General features: G+C 42.5%; 2 protein-coding genes across 9 annotated transcripts in view; both read left to right on the top strand.

Moving 5' to 3' along the window:
- The window catches only part of LOC117197274 (40S ribosomal protein S27-like), a 68106-nt gene extending 62258 nt beyond the window's left edge, over positions 1 to 5848 (top strand). The window contains exon 5 of one of the 2 annotated variants that reach the window (XR_007471924.1): positions 369 to 1785. Coding sequence is in view for 1 of the 2 variants with exons in the window: in XM_049698638.1 (XP_049554595.1) it covers positions 3104 to 3262 (159 nt within the window). In the remaining variant the exon portion in view is untranslated. Of the gene's footprint in view, positions 1 to 368 lie in introns of both variants that reach the window. The other variant, XM_049698638.1, reaches the window with a different exon arrangement.
- An 844-nt stretch (positions 5849 to 6692) lies between these two features.
- Positions 6693 to 14247, top strand: part of BICDL1 (BICD family like cargo adaptor 1) — a 96476-nt gene continuing 88921 nt past the window's right edge. For all 7 annotated transcript variants that reach the window (XR_007471922.1, XM_049698624.1, XM_004281433.4 and 4 more), the window contains exon 1: positions 6693 to 7185. Coding sequence is in view for 6 of the 7 variants with exons in the window: in XM_049698624.1 (XP_049554581.1) it covers positions 6748 to 7185 (438 nt within the window). In the remaining variant the exon portion in view is untranslated. The remainder of the gene's footprint in view (positions 7186 to 14247) is intronic.

The following is a 14247-nucleotide window of genomic DNA, read 5'->3' as shown; positions in this document are numbered from 1 at the left end:
CCCATCCCCAGTTGTGAAAACCAAAAATGTCTCCAGATACTGCCTAATGTCCCCAGGGGGCAAAATCACCCCCAGTTGAGAACCACTGGTTTAGAGGATGCAGAGATGATCATCCAGCCCAACCCTGTACCATACGGATGAGGAAACCAAAGCCCAAACACACTGAATTCCTTTCTCAAATGTACACAGCTGGTTAAACACAGATCTAATCCAGGAGCCTCAGGTCATCACTCTCAGTAACTGCACTATATGCCAACTTTAGTCATTTGCATACCACCGCCATGATTTTGCTCTACCCAATGACACTTTATTATTTATTATTTTTATTGAGTTGACTATTTTTTAACTTGATAAATTTATTTTAAAAGAAAATGGAGGGGCTTCCCTGGTGGCACAGTGGTTGAGAATATGCCTGCCAATGCAGGGGACACGGGTTCGAGCCCTGGTCTGGGAAGATCCCACATGCTGCGGAGCAGCTAAGCCCATGCGCCACAACTACTGAGCCTGTGCTCTAGAGCCTGCAAGCCACAACTACTGAGCCCGCATGCCTAGAGCCTGTGCTCCACAACAAGAGAAGCCAGCACAATGAGAAGCCCGCGCACTGCAGCGAAGAGTAGCCCCCGCTTGCCGCAACTAGAGAAAACCCGCACACAGCAATGAAGACCCAACACAGCCAAAAATAAGTACATAAAATAAATTTATTTTAAAAAAAAGGAAATGGGGAACTATATTCAATACCTTGTAATAGCCTATAGTGGAAAAGAACCTGAAAAAGAATACATATATAACTGAATCACTTTGCTGTATACCGGAAAACTAACACAACATTGTGAATCAACTATACTTCAATTAAAAAAAAAAAAAAGGAAACAGGCATATAAAGAAAAAGAAGTCAGACATAAAAGATATGAAAAATCACGGTGTCAGAGGGAGAAACCTGTGCTTTTTTTTTTTTTTTTAAGTCCTCGCAGCTTGTAGGATCTTAGTTCCCCAACCAGGTATCAAACCCGGGCCCCTGCAATGGAAGCTCGGAGTCCTAACCACTGGACGCCAGGGAATTCTCTGTGCTCAGTTATTTTATGTATTTATTTTTCAAGCACCCACACTGTGCCTACCATGTACCAGGCACTATTTTAAGTGCTGTACATACATGAAATCTTTTTATCTTAATAACAACCTAAAAGTAAAAGGGAAAAGGGAGTGTGGGGTGGGGTTGAGGGGACCCTGAGAGGATGAAGGGAAAGGTGGGAGGGGCTGCCAAGGTGAGAACCTAGAGATGGGAGGGGCTGGGAAGGAGTCCCAGCAGGGCATGCTGGGGCACCGTGATAGGTAGCAGAGAAAGCACACGCCTACACCAGGCAAGGCAGGGTATCTGCTAAAGACTGACACTACTGAGCATCAGCCACTGAAGTTAATGTTTTTCCCTTAAAAATCAAGTTGAGAATCAGTAGAGGTACACACACCACACTTTGCAAAATGTTGAGTCAATTCATCTCCAAAAAATATAAAAAGCTTTTGGGTAACATTTTAGGAATTTTTGAGACTTTTATGTTCCCATGACTAGTTCATAAGTAAAATATAAAACTTAAAAAAATGCACACACACTTAAAATTGCTGAATGAAAATACCAAGTGCAGAACTGCTTTATCACGTTTTGCCAGCTCCTCATGTTTCTTCCACACTTAACTTTTCAAAAACAAATTTTCTGTAATATGTTTTGTCTTTTACACTTTCCAGTTTTTGCAGATCAGGATGCTAATAAAAATAAACAGTTTGAGGAAATTCGATGAGTGTTATCATATTTGGAAATATCAGGGTTTCTAAAAAATAAAACATTTCATGCTTTACTCTTAGTGATGTGACAGCACTTATGTGGAAATCCATCCATTGCACGTTAAGATGGGTCATACCTAAGTTCACCAAAATATCCAGGTACCAAAAGCAACACTGAAGCAAATATATTATAAAGGAATATAAAAATGATGAAAATGTGAGGCTTAGTAACTAAGAGCAAACACTTTAGAGTTAGACAGCATCATAGTATCACGTCCTAGTATATACTAGTGTTATATACCAGCATTATAGGGTCATTGTGGGGATTAAATGAGATGTCATAAAGGATTTAAGGAATTAAATGCTAAATATATTCTAGCCACTATTATTATAGTATGAAGCAGAATAAACTAAATAATAAGCTTCTTAGAAGTCCGAGGGTTTTTATATCTTTGCTTTGATGAGTTTTGAATCCTGCCACTAATTTCCATGTGGGGAGGTACTTGTTCATTCTTCTTAGCTTAGGGTTGACCTGTCTCGAATGGCTTTAAATCAGCAATTTTCGAAGTGTGGTTCGTCAGCTCCTGAGGTCCCAAAGAGCCTTTCAGAGGGTCAAGGAAGGAAGCACTATTTTCATAATAATTGCAATGATAGTAATTCTAATTTTATTAATAAGAGTAAAACTAATTTCATAATCTCATATTTTATTTCATAATTTCATGTTAGTAGACATAATACTAATTGTCTAATACTATTTTTGTTTTTCACTGTGTTGACATTGGCATTGGTAATGCAAAAGGAATAGTGGGTAAGTAACTCTACTGATACCTTAGCATGATTCATGACAGTGGTACCAAAGCGAGTTATTCTTCACTACTATGTGCTCACAAGAAGAAGAAGAAGAAAGCTAATTTCATTTAAAAATGTGCCTGATGAAGCAGTACTTTTATTAAATCCCAATGCTTGAGTACACATCTTTTTAATATTCCATGTGATGAAATGGAAAGTACCGATAAAGCACTTCTGCTGCATACCTAAGTATGTTGTTGTCTTGAGATAAAGCCCTTGTACCATCATTTGAATTAGGAGTTGAACTAGTCACGTTTTTCATGGAACACCGTTTTTACTTGAATGAATGATAGACAGACTTTGGTATTCAGATTTGGGTATCCGGCAGATATTTACTCAAAAATGAATGTACCACCCTTTCTGGCAGTGACAACCTCCCCACGAGAACGTGCCTCTCGCAAAGGATCCCCTTCATCCCTCTCCAGAGGAGAAGAGGAAACACAAGAAGAAGCACCTGGTGCAAAGCCCCAATTCCTATTTCATGGATGTGAAATACCCAGGATGCTATAAAATCACAACCATCTTTAGCCATGCACAAACAGTAGTTTTTTGTGTTGGCTGCTTTACTGTCCTCTGCCAGCCTACAGGAGGAATAGTAAGGCTTACAGAAGGATGCTCCTTTAGACAGAAGCAGCACTAAAAGCATCCTGAATCAAAATGAATGGAAAACCATCCCAATAAACACATTTTGGATTAAAAAAAAAAAGAATGTACCAAGTCTGTCACTTCAAGGAAAACAATAGACACTATGGTTACCAATGATAAAACTGGAGCTTTCCAGTAGAAATAAGAATTTTGGAAAACTCATACACACCTCAGTGAGCTTGATAGCTTGCCAGTACATAAAGACCTTTCTGATGAGATCAGTGGTTATATTAATGAATGGTATTTTAAAATATATATAGTATAATGACATGTGACAATATTTGGAAGATCTGCATAACTCAGTGAACCAATATTTTCCCAATGACTGATACATACTTTTAAAGAATCAATCACACATGGGTAAAAGATCCATTCAAAGCGAAAGGTAGATCAGTGGATTTCCTTGATGTGGTTTTAGATTCCACCTTGCAACTAACCTTTAAGAAGCTATCACTTGCCGAGTTTTGGTGTATTATCAAAGAAAAATATCTTCAACAATCAGAAAAGGCTATTAAAATATTCCTCCTTTTCCCAATTGCATCTTTGTGAGACCAGATTCTCTCCATATATTTCAACCAAAACAAAACATCACCACATTGAATGGAGAGGCAGATATGAAAGTCCATTTTCTACTGTTAAGCCAAACATTAGAGATTTAGAAAAATGAAAAACAATGCCTTTCTTCTTGCTCATTTTTTTTTGGAGGGGAATATATATTTTTCATTAAATACATTATGTTAAGATTTAACAGGTTTATTTTAAATATTTAAAATAAAAATTAAAATTTTTTCTGTTGTAATTTTTAATACAGTAAATATCAATATCTAAGCCTATATAAAGTTTTTTGATATCTTTGATGATTTTTAAGAGTGTAAAGAGGTTCTGAGACCAAAAAGTATAAGAACCACTATTCTAAATAGTTCTCCAAACTTGGGCTGGTCTCCTTTGACTATTCACAAGAAGATAGTACTTAGGGCCAAACCTGTAGTAGAAAATGATCACTTCCTAGTCCGGTTAGGCAGGGGAACATTGTGAAGAAGGATCCTCAGAAATTAGAGTTAGCATTGTAATAGTTCATTCTCACAGTAACAGGCAAGTCTAATAGAGTAGGACCATTGAGTTTAAGGAAGGCAAGAAAAAGACCTTTAGGGAAAGACAGGCTGCAAGTCTGCATCAGGAAAAATAAATAGCTGTAACAAACGACTTTGAATTAGGAATTCTGTTTGCTCTTGATATGTGTGTCCCTAATCTATTTATAGGAGTAACTTCTCCTTTCCTGATCAAAAAAGACAAAAGGGATTCTTCAGTTGGGTCTCACCATGGGCCCACAATTTCTGCTCAAGAGGGCATAATAAAAAGTGTGAGAACAATGCATTGTTGGAAAGGTACCATGGTCAACTTTCAAAATTTAGCTCTAAGACTGATGTGGGAACCCCTCTATGGTCTGTCTCCTCTTCAGTCAACAAGAGAACAAAGTCAGCCCTGAGGCTCAGGACCTTTAGGATTCTGACCTTCAGCCTGAGGGTAGAAGGTGATGTATATACCTGAGTATTGTTTAGGCTCTGAATTTAATAAGGACAAAAAGCCATGAGAAACCATTTGACTCATTTCAGCCGCTCAGTGTCCTGAAATATTCCATCTTACTGTAATGAAAAGAATCAAAATACGATCTAACTCAAAAATGGGTTGTTGTCCAAGAGGAAAGGGAATAGTAACCAATTCTAGCTTCAGATGGGATTGTTTCTGAAAATAGAAGACAGAGCATTACCAATGAGGTCAAAGCAAGAACTGACTGGAATCACCCAGTAGGTTCTTCAGTCCTTGGTTTGATCATTGCAGTAAGCTTTCCTGATAGCACCTTGGATATCGACACAGGCCATCTTGATCACAAATTACTATTTACCTTCCTGAACACTTACATGTGAGGAAAGTAAAGAATAACGATATATATGTGAACCCTGGAGTCAGCCTGTCTGGATCTGATCCTGTACTTCTCAAGGCCTCAATTTCCTTCTCTGTAAAATGAGAAGAGTGATAGTACTGACTTTTAAGATTCTTGAGAGGATTATCTAAGATAACGCGTATAAAGCACTTAACACAAGACATGGCACATACTAAGCGCCTAATAAACGGAAGTTATCATGGAGCGTCTTTGCTTCGTATTTCCATCTGTGAGCAGTTTTTTCCGTTGTTTCTCGACATAACCCCTTTCTTTCGGGGCTGCTGATCTCTGAGGCATCTGGTCCCTTATATCCCTGAGTCATCATCATTGAGATGCTGGGTTTCTGAAGTCATCCCTCCTACTGCTCTCTAGGGCTCCCTCTCTTGACTGCTTAGCTCTCACGGGGGCTCAGACCCACAAGCCGTGGCTGCGAGTCTCTGTCGGGCTTGGCCACCCGTCTTGGAGAAATGTCCTCAGTCCCCTTGGTGATCACCTAAGACTGAGACCCATTGGACCCAGAGAAACGCCCCAGCCCTGAAGCGGGAGTGAGGCGGGGGGTGGGGCCGTCCCCTAAGGTGAGAACAAGGCTAGGGGCGAGGCCGGGCTCGGAGGTGCGCGCGAGGCCACACCCCGAGGTGAGCGTGCTGGGGGCGGAGCCACACCGGGTGGACGTGAGGCCGGAGGCGCGGTCGCGTCGGGGAGCCGCCCGGACAGTTAAGCCTGCGCCAGCTGTCTCCACGGGCGGCGCGCGCAGCCGCCGCCAGGCGTGAGGCAGCGCAGGGGTTAAGGCCGTCGGCGCCACCTGGGCGCCGCTGAGGAGACCCACGAGCCGGCGAATCGCGCGCTGGCGCGGCGAACAGGTGCCCGTGCGCGTCAGGCGCCGGCAAGGGGCGGGGAGAGGGGGCGCGGCCGGAAGCCCTGGGCGGGGTGCGGCCGTCCGGGTGAACTGGAGGAGCTGAGGCAGTCAGGAAGGAGCTCGTTGGGCTGCGCGGCGCGCCATGTGGAGCCGCCGCCTCGGCCCCTGCAGCAGCCGCTGTCGCCGCCGCTGCTGCTGGGGCTGCCGCCGAGCCGAGGGACATGGAGCGCGGCTGCAGAGAGCGGCCACCGGCAGCAGCAGCAGCGAGCGTCGCAGCGACAGCGGAGCGCCGCCCGCCCCGTGAGGCGCTGCCCGGCCAGAGGCGGCAGCGGGAGCAGCAGCAACAGGGTGGTTGAAAAGCCGGCGGCGGCGTTCCTCCTCGCAACCGCCCCTCCCGCTTCGCCTCCCTCAGTCTTCGCTTTCTCAGCCTTCCCTTTGCCACCCCGTCCTCCTCCCCAGCGCTCGCGGAGCAGCTGAGCCCGGGGGCGGGGGAAGGGGGCGCGTGCCGCCGGAGCGGGGGAGGGGCGGGGCGGCGCGCGACGCGCCCAGGGCTCTCGGAGACCCGGGGGGCGCGTGCCGCGGCGTGAGGAGAGGCGCGGGGCGGTGCGACGGGGCCCCTCCCCCTTGCAGCCTGGCGCGCGCCGGCCGGGCCGCACCGCTGCGGGCTCCGCGCGCGCGGGCCATGTCCGCCTTTTGCCTGGGCTTGGCTGGCCGCGCTTCAGCACCCGCAGAGCCGGACAGCGCCTGCTGCATGGAGCTGCCCGCCGCGGCCGCGGACGCAGTCGGGAATCCAGCCGCAGCCGCCGCCGCCGCCCTTGTCTCCTTCCCCGGGGGCCCCGGGGAGCTGGAACTGGCGTTAGAGGAGGAGCTGGCGCTGCTGGCGGCCGGGGAACGGCCGTCCGACCCCGGAGAGCATCCTCAGGCCGAGCCCGGGCCTCCAGCCGAGGGGGCCGAACTGCAGCCGCCGCCCGCCCAGGATCCCGAGCTGCTGTCGGTGATCCGGCAGAAAGAGAAGGATCTGGTCTTGGCGGCCCGACTGGGCAAGGCACTGCTCGAGAGGAACCAGGACATGAGCCGGCAGTACGAGCAGATGCACAAGGAGCTGACAGATAAGCTGGAGGTGAGGACGTCCCTTCTGGGATGGGTGGGAAGCGGGGGGTGGGGGGGAGCCCAGGCACCCGCCTGCCGGCCCTCGGTAGCTTCGGGAGCCACTCACCCACCCCACCCCATCCCACCTTTCTTGCTCATCCTCCCTCACAGAAAACCACCTGGAAGCGGGGTAGCATGGAGGGTTTTGGATTATCAGACGAGGGCATTCATTGAACCCACCTGGCTTTCCCACCCTACTCACAGCAAACGGGTCTATGCACGGCTCCAAACACTGTGGGCCGTTCTGTATACGTACTGTACACAGCATCTAAAATAGAGTTTACAGTATGACATTTATTTGTACAGCACTGAGGTGATGTCCACACACAGAGAAATTAGAAAGTCGTGAAGCATTTAAAATATGCTCCATGTTTTCAGAGAAGTAGTTAATCGCTAATCAGGGTGTTAGCCTAAAGCGTTTCAGCTTTGGAGTTAAGGCCTCCAGATGCCCTTGTCTTAACTTCCCGGCAGCTCAGAGTTGTGGGAAACAAGTGCCCCTAAAGGAGCTTTATATAGCCTTCAAATAGTTAAGGATTAGGAAGTATGGTTCCATTGCAGAAATCAGGTGAGCCTGCGCTCCGCATGTGACCACTGGTTGTGGATTTGATTTGGACCTCAGTATTTATATGTATTTAAACAGTACTTTTCTGTTTCTGTTCTGGGTCTCACACATGCAGTTGGTTCGCCAAATGCAACCTGTGAGAACCATACAACTTTAACCATTGTTATAAATACCCCTTAAAGTGTCTGTAAGATTTCTGCCACTTCTCTGGACCAAAGTCTTTTGCAGCTATGCCTGTTTGTTTTCTTGACCTTAACTAGAAAAGGGCCTTGAAAGTGGTACAGGTTGCCACCATTTATAAAAATTAGATTTTTTTTTTTAAAGTGGGGGTAGGGGAGGCGCATCATGGCAGTGGGGATGAGCTTATCCTTTTCTGCCTGTGCATGTACTGTTGTTACCCAGTTTGGTTGCAACCAGTTCTTTTTATTCTTAGTTAGAAGAGAAAAGGACAGCCGTGAATGAGGTCCATATCACTGCTGCGGGTCAGTCAGAATGTAGATTCAGAAACTTTTCTATAATAAGAAGTGTGTCTGTATTCCAACGACATATCAAAAGTAAATCAGGGAAGAAAAAAAGGAAACCACTGTAACCCTGTAGTTCAGTTGGCCTCTTAACTAGGTCTGCCAGTCGATGAACTCCTGAGATACCTCTCTGAAAAGTGGTTTGTGAAACCTATAGGTAGACTGCCAAAAAGCAGCCCAGTGAATTGAATTGTTTAATTTTCACTTGAAGTAGAGGTCTAGGAATAAAAGGGTGTCTTTTTTTTTTAAGAGATTTGATTACAGGCTCTATATACAAGTACTACCACAGAGATTTATGCTTGTGATTTGAAATTCCTTCAGTGAGCGACTTGATTAAAGAGACAGCTAACTTGAAAGGAACATCATATCAGTCAGTTTGATTAGTGATAGATTTCAGGGTAATCCTGAGTGTGCAGTTATACACATCCTGGTTTCCATTTGGAACCTTTATACATGTCTTCAGCAAAGGAAAAAGATATTCAAATTCTGTAACAAGAAAGGTTCTATTGTAAAAGAATAAATTACATTTGACTTTTTGCTGTTGACTTGATAGATAGTAATAAAATAGTTTAAAACTCTTATTAGGGCTTCCCTGGTGGCGCAGTGGTTGAGAGTCCGCCTGCCGATGCAGGGGACACAGGTTCGTGCCCCGGTCCGGGAAGATCCCACATGCCGCGGAGCGGCTGGGCCCGTGAGCCATGGCTGCTGAGCCTGCGCGTCCAGAGCCTGTGCTCCACAAGGGGAGAGGCCACAGCAGTGAGAGGCCCATGTACCGCAAAAAAAAAAAAAACCTCTTATTAAACTTTAAAAAAATCTTCACTCCTCTCAGGTCAGCATATGAACTCTAGTGTTAAAAGTTTATTTTTAATTTCTGGAAGTTGGTTGCACAACAGTATGAATGTACTTAGCACTACTAAGCCAACAGTACACTTAAAAATGGTTAATATGGTAAATTCTATGTTATGTATGCCTTACCACAATTTGAAAAATAACTTTTAAAAAGTGAAATATTGATCACTAATCAATATTAATGAGTGATGAAGGGGTTCAGTTGTACAGTTTCTTCTAGGTATATCTGAAAATTATCATTAAAAGTTTTTGTTTTTTTTTAAAAAGTACACTTAAAATTATCAAGGTATTGTCGTTAGTTTCTTGTTAATTCTTTTAGTATTAATATGAGAGTGACAAATCTCATTATAACGGGACTATTTCATTTGATACCTGCAAGTGAGTTTTCCCTTGCAAATTACACCTGTAAGTATATTTTTTAAGCAGCTTAGATTTTAGAATGTCTGCTTGAACAAATTCTTTCTAAAGTTTAATACAACCACTCTGCTAGATTTTCAATTAAATTCAACATTTAGGAGTAGAGAACCAGCCATTACTTTAAAAAACATTTGTAATTTTCTACAAACTATCAGACAGTGGAGTCAAACACATTTTCTCACGGGTTAGTTTGAAAGATAAACACGAGAGGACTCTGAGAGAATGTTGGTTTGACTATTAAATAATGAGACTGGTTTTGTTTTTGTCCCATCTGCTTACTTACTACTTCAAAATTGGCACCTTTCTAATTTCAGAACCAAGTCATTTTCAAGATCTTTTCTACTTATTCATTAGCTATTATTGAATACCTCTCCAGTTCTGTGCGCCAAACCCAAGATTGTGTTTTGTCATTTAAAACGTAAAGTACTTGATCTTACACTGCTCTCTCATTAAAGGCACACTCTTTAAAGTCTTTAAAGGTTAACATAGAAGTTTTTTAGTTAGGCATCTCTTAAAGATGAATGAAGATTCAATTTAATTTGAGAGATTGTAAGGTTTTGGTCATTTTTTTCCCACCCTTAAATTGACTATCCTGTATTTTATTCATTCCCTGAATTAGATTTTCACATGCTTAATTTTTTAATATAAATTTATTTATTTGTTTATTTTTGGCTGCATCCTTTATTTCGTTGCCGCGCTCATGCTTTCTCTAGTTGCAGTGAGCGGGGGCTACTCTTCATTGCGGTGCGCAGGCTTCTCATTGCAGTGGCTTCTCTTGTTGCAGAGCACGAGCTAGTTGTGGCTCGCGGGCTCTAGAGCACAGGCTCAGTAGTTGTGGCGCACGGGCTTCGTTGCTCCGTGGCATGTGGGATCCTCCTGGACCAGGGATCGAACCCATGTTGCCTGCATTGGCAGGTGGATTCTTAACCACTGCGCCACCAGGGAAGCCCCTCATATGCTTAATTTTTCTTTTTAATGCCTTTAGATATTTTATTTCTTCTGCATCTACAGTTAGCCCTTTTGCTTTTAAAACATATCCAGCCAGGTCCTTAGTAGTTTCTTTGTTTTCCCCCAGAATATAAACTAAGTAACTTGGGTTTATACACTTTTTTCTTCAGAGATTAAATCGTTGTTTAGTTTTTTAAAAATATGTTTTTAGGGCTTCCCTGGTGGCGCAGTGGTTGAGAGTCTGCCTGCAGATGCAGGGGACACGGGTTTGTGCCCTGGCCCAGGAAGATCCCACATGCCGCGGAGCGGCTGGGCCTGTGAGCCATGGCCGCTGAGCCTGTGCGTCCGGAGCCTGTGCTCCGCAACAGGAGAGGCCACAACAGTGAGAAGCCCGCATACGGCAAAAATATATATATATATATGTTTTTAAAGTCCAGGATTCCCTTTTTTTCCCATTCTAGCTGAGAGTGAATTATCTCTTACTGCAGAGGTAATCTTTTTCCTCAATTACATTTTCTTCCCCCTTCCCTAGGCCAATTCTAATGATTCTAGCACTGTTTTCTTTTTTAAGAAGCAAAACAAGTAAGGGGAAAATGATTCATAATTGGGTAGTACATTTAGATAAGCAAACGCAGGGGTCCTTATTTGCATTCAGTGCTTGGTCCACTTAAAAAATAGTATTTTTCTTTGTATTTTTTAAGAACCATATCCTGGACCTGGGAGAATAGCGCTGCTTTTTTGGTTCTTTGCAGAAATCCATTTCTGTAACAACCAATTTTAGGTGGGCTAATGATATTAACTTTTGTTTTTTCAGCGTTTTAAATAAACTTTTTTAGAATGGTTTTAGATTTACAGAAATATTGGAAAGATGGTACAGCAGAGAGTTTCCATATGCCCTGCCCCCAGTTCCTCTATTATTAACATCTTACATTAGCATTGTATACTTGCCATAATTAATGAACCAATACTAATACGTTATTGTTAGCTAATATCCTTAGTTTATTCAGATTTCTTTAGCCTTTGCCAAATGTCTTTTTCTGTTCCAGGATACCACCTTGCATTTAGTTTGTGTATCTTCTTAGTCTCCTCTTTCCTGTAACACTTTTAGACTTTCCTTGTTTTTGATGACCTTGATAGTTTTGACATTAACTTTTTTCTTTTTTTATTGAGGTATAATTGACATACATCATTATATTAGTTTCAGCTGTAGATATTACGTTTTAAAATACCATATAACCCCAAGAAGCAGGGAATAGCATGGGCAGAGCCTGACCTCCACACTTGCTGATACTCTGCCTAGAGTTTACTGGTTAATTTAGCCTTAATTGAAAGTATAATTCTAGGAGAAACCTTTCTTTTCTCAGAGTAGACAAAAGGCTAAATTCTGTATGTTCATTAATAGGAAAGTCTTGATTTTTTTAATTAAAGTATTGGGAAACCTGAATTAGGAAGTTTGTCACTTGTGCAAAGAAATGTAAGGACAAAATAGACTGATCAGCACCACCTGTCCTCAACCCTGCCCCACCCCCTGCAAGTGGATTAGATTGTTTTAGTTGCTTGCTTGGGCTGTTCACTAACAGCTGTTTGCTGAATATTTTTAAGTCTCTCTGTTCTTTTAGAACACAAACCTAATTTATCTGGCCTCTCAGTACCACTGTGATTACTGAGTTCTTGCTGTTTCCTTCTGCTCAATCTTTTCCATTTTGGAAAAACTCAGTAAAACCAAGTATCACAGCTTTAGGCTGGTAATTACCATTTACTTCTGCATTTCATCTTTCTGAAATTTGTATAGTGACTAAAACATTCTCATTTTTGGAAGTTTAGCAAAGTGAGGGAAGCGTAGAGCAGAAAATTTTCATGCTGAGGAGTACAAGTCCCTCTCTTGTCATTCCTTTTCCCCTGTGCTCAAAACTGAGGCTGTATAAAGTATAACTATAATGTGACTTTTTCAACAAATATACCAGAGTGGCTATATCAAAATTAATTATTCCCTTGAAGTGGTCAACTTTGGAGGCTATATACACTTATTTCAGTGAAAACTGCCTTTGCTGATGTTCTGAGAATTTTAATTTTTCTGACTGCTCTGTCATGGTAAATTTGCATCTTTTGGGGGTAAATTAGACTTTCCGAAACATTTACAAGTCACTCAGAGAAAATTAGGGGAATAAAATGGCAAGATGAAATGAGATAATCTCTTTTTAGGCACATCTCAGATGTGAAGTAATGGGACTGATATTCTTATATAACTGTGCACTGGCCCTTAAAGCTTTCCAAAAGAGGCATTCCAAAAAACATTCGAAAGATGAGAACTTGGGTAGAATAAGAGTGTAGGTTCCCAAGGTGAAAAGATGTTTGAGTACTCTGAAGGTGACGATTCAAATGCTCATCTTAGCTTTTTGAGACAATCTCAGTGCTTGATATCAACCTTCAGTGCATCAGAATTTCCAATAGAACCTAGATAGTTAGATAGATAGATAGATGCCTGCCTAGGCCTCATCTCATTCTTAACTGAATCACATCTTTGGAATTAGTATTTAGGTGGATATATTTTGAACAATTATACCAGAGATTTTCTGACAGCAACAAAAGTTGAGGACCATTGCTTTACATTTCATGTATTCCCTGAGGTATAGCTTGGCTTTTTTGTACATACTAGGTTTTTTAAGTAGGAGAACATACTTTCCTCTGAAAAGACAAATTTGTATTTATCTCACAGAAATAAAAAGATGTTCTTATTTCCTTCAATCCAAAAGAGTTCTTTTCTGTCGAGCTGCTACTTCAAACCATCTGTACTTTTCCTGCATACCATTTGTCACGCTGTACAATTTAATACTTTTATCAACCTCTCCCACTAGAATGGAAACTCCATAAAGGTAAGGACCATTATGTCAGTGGCTAGCCTATAACAGGCACTCAAGAATGAATGAAAAGATCAGAAATAAATATGCAAGGCTAATAAGTCATGATTTAATAAAGTGGGCCTGAATCTGAACTTGCCTTAATGATTTTGAAATACAATGCTATATATAGCAGGAAATATTGAGTTGTGATTTAGAGCATTAAACAAAGTCAAGTGACTAAGACACAAATCCCAGCTCTCCCTTGAGCTTGTTATTGAATCTCTTATCTTCTGCTGCTTCATTTGTAAGAAAAGGTGGTTAATCTGAAGCATCTCTGGAGTTCTTTCTAGCTCTGAAAATTCTGTGATTCTAAGTGCCTGCTATTATGCCAGGCATAATAGATGACAGCAAAAGAAATTTTCTTAAGGACTCATTTTAAGTTGTTTAAATGTATATTTTACCAATTAACGGATGATTTACTAAATTTCAAGTGAGTTCCTAAGTCTAGAACCCCCATTCCTAAGGATAAGAGTAAACATTAAGTATTATCAGTAGGAATGGCATTCTGTTTGTGAAATCAGCCTTCCCTGCTCTGGAAGAAGGGAATATTTTTGCAGCTGTGTAATGGGCAACTTCTCCTACGTGGCAGAGTGTTTTGTTGTGCTGACTGACTAGGAGAAAGAAAAGTTAGAAGAGTGTGAAAAGAGAAAAATGAAAGGATCTGGATTTTTTTTTTTAATATTTATTTATTTATTTGGCTGCACCAGGTCTTCGGTGCCGTATGTGGGATCTTAGTTGCGGCATGTGGGGTGTTGTTGCCTGACCAGGGACTGAACCTGGGCCCCCTGCATTGGGAACGCGGAGTCTTAGCCACTGGACCACCAGGGAAGTCCCTG

Source organism: Orcinus orca, chromosome 15, assembly GCF_937001465.1.
Source record: "Orcinus orca chromosome 15, mOrcOrc1.1, whole genome shotgun sequence".
Classification (NCBI taxonomy): domain Eukaryota; kingdom Metazoa; phylum Chordata; class Mammalia; order Artiodactyla; family Delphinidae; genus Orcinus; species Orcinus orca.
This window is presented reverse-complemented; position numbering and strand designations above follow the sequence as displayed.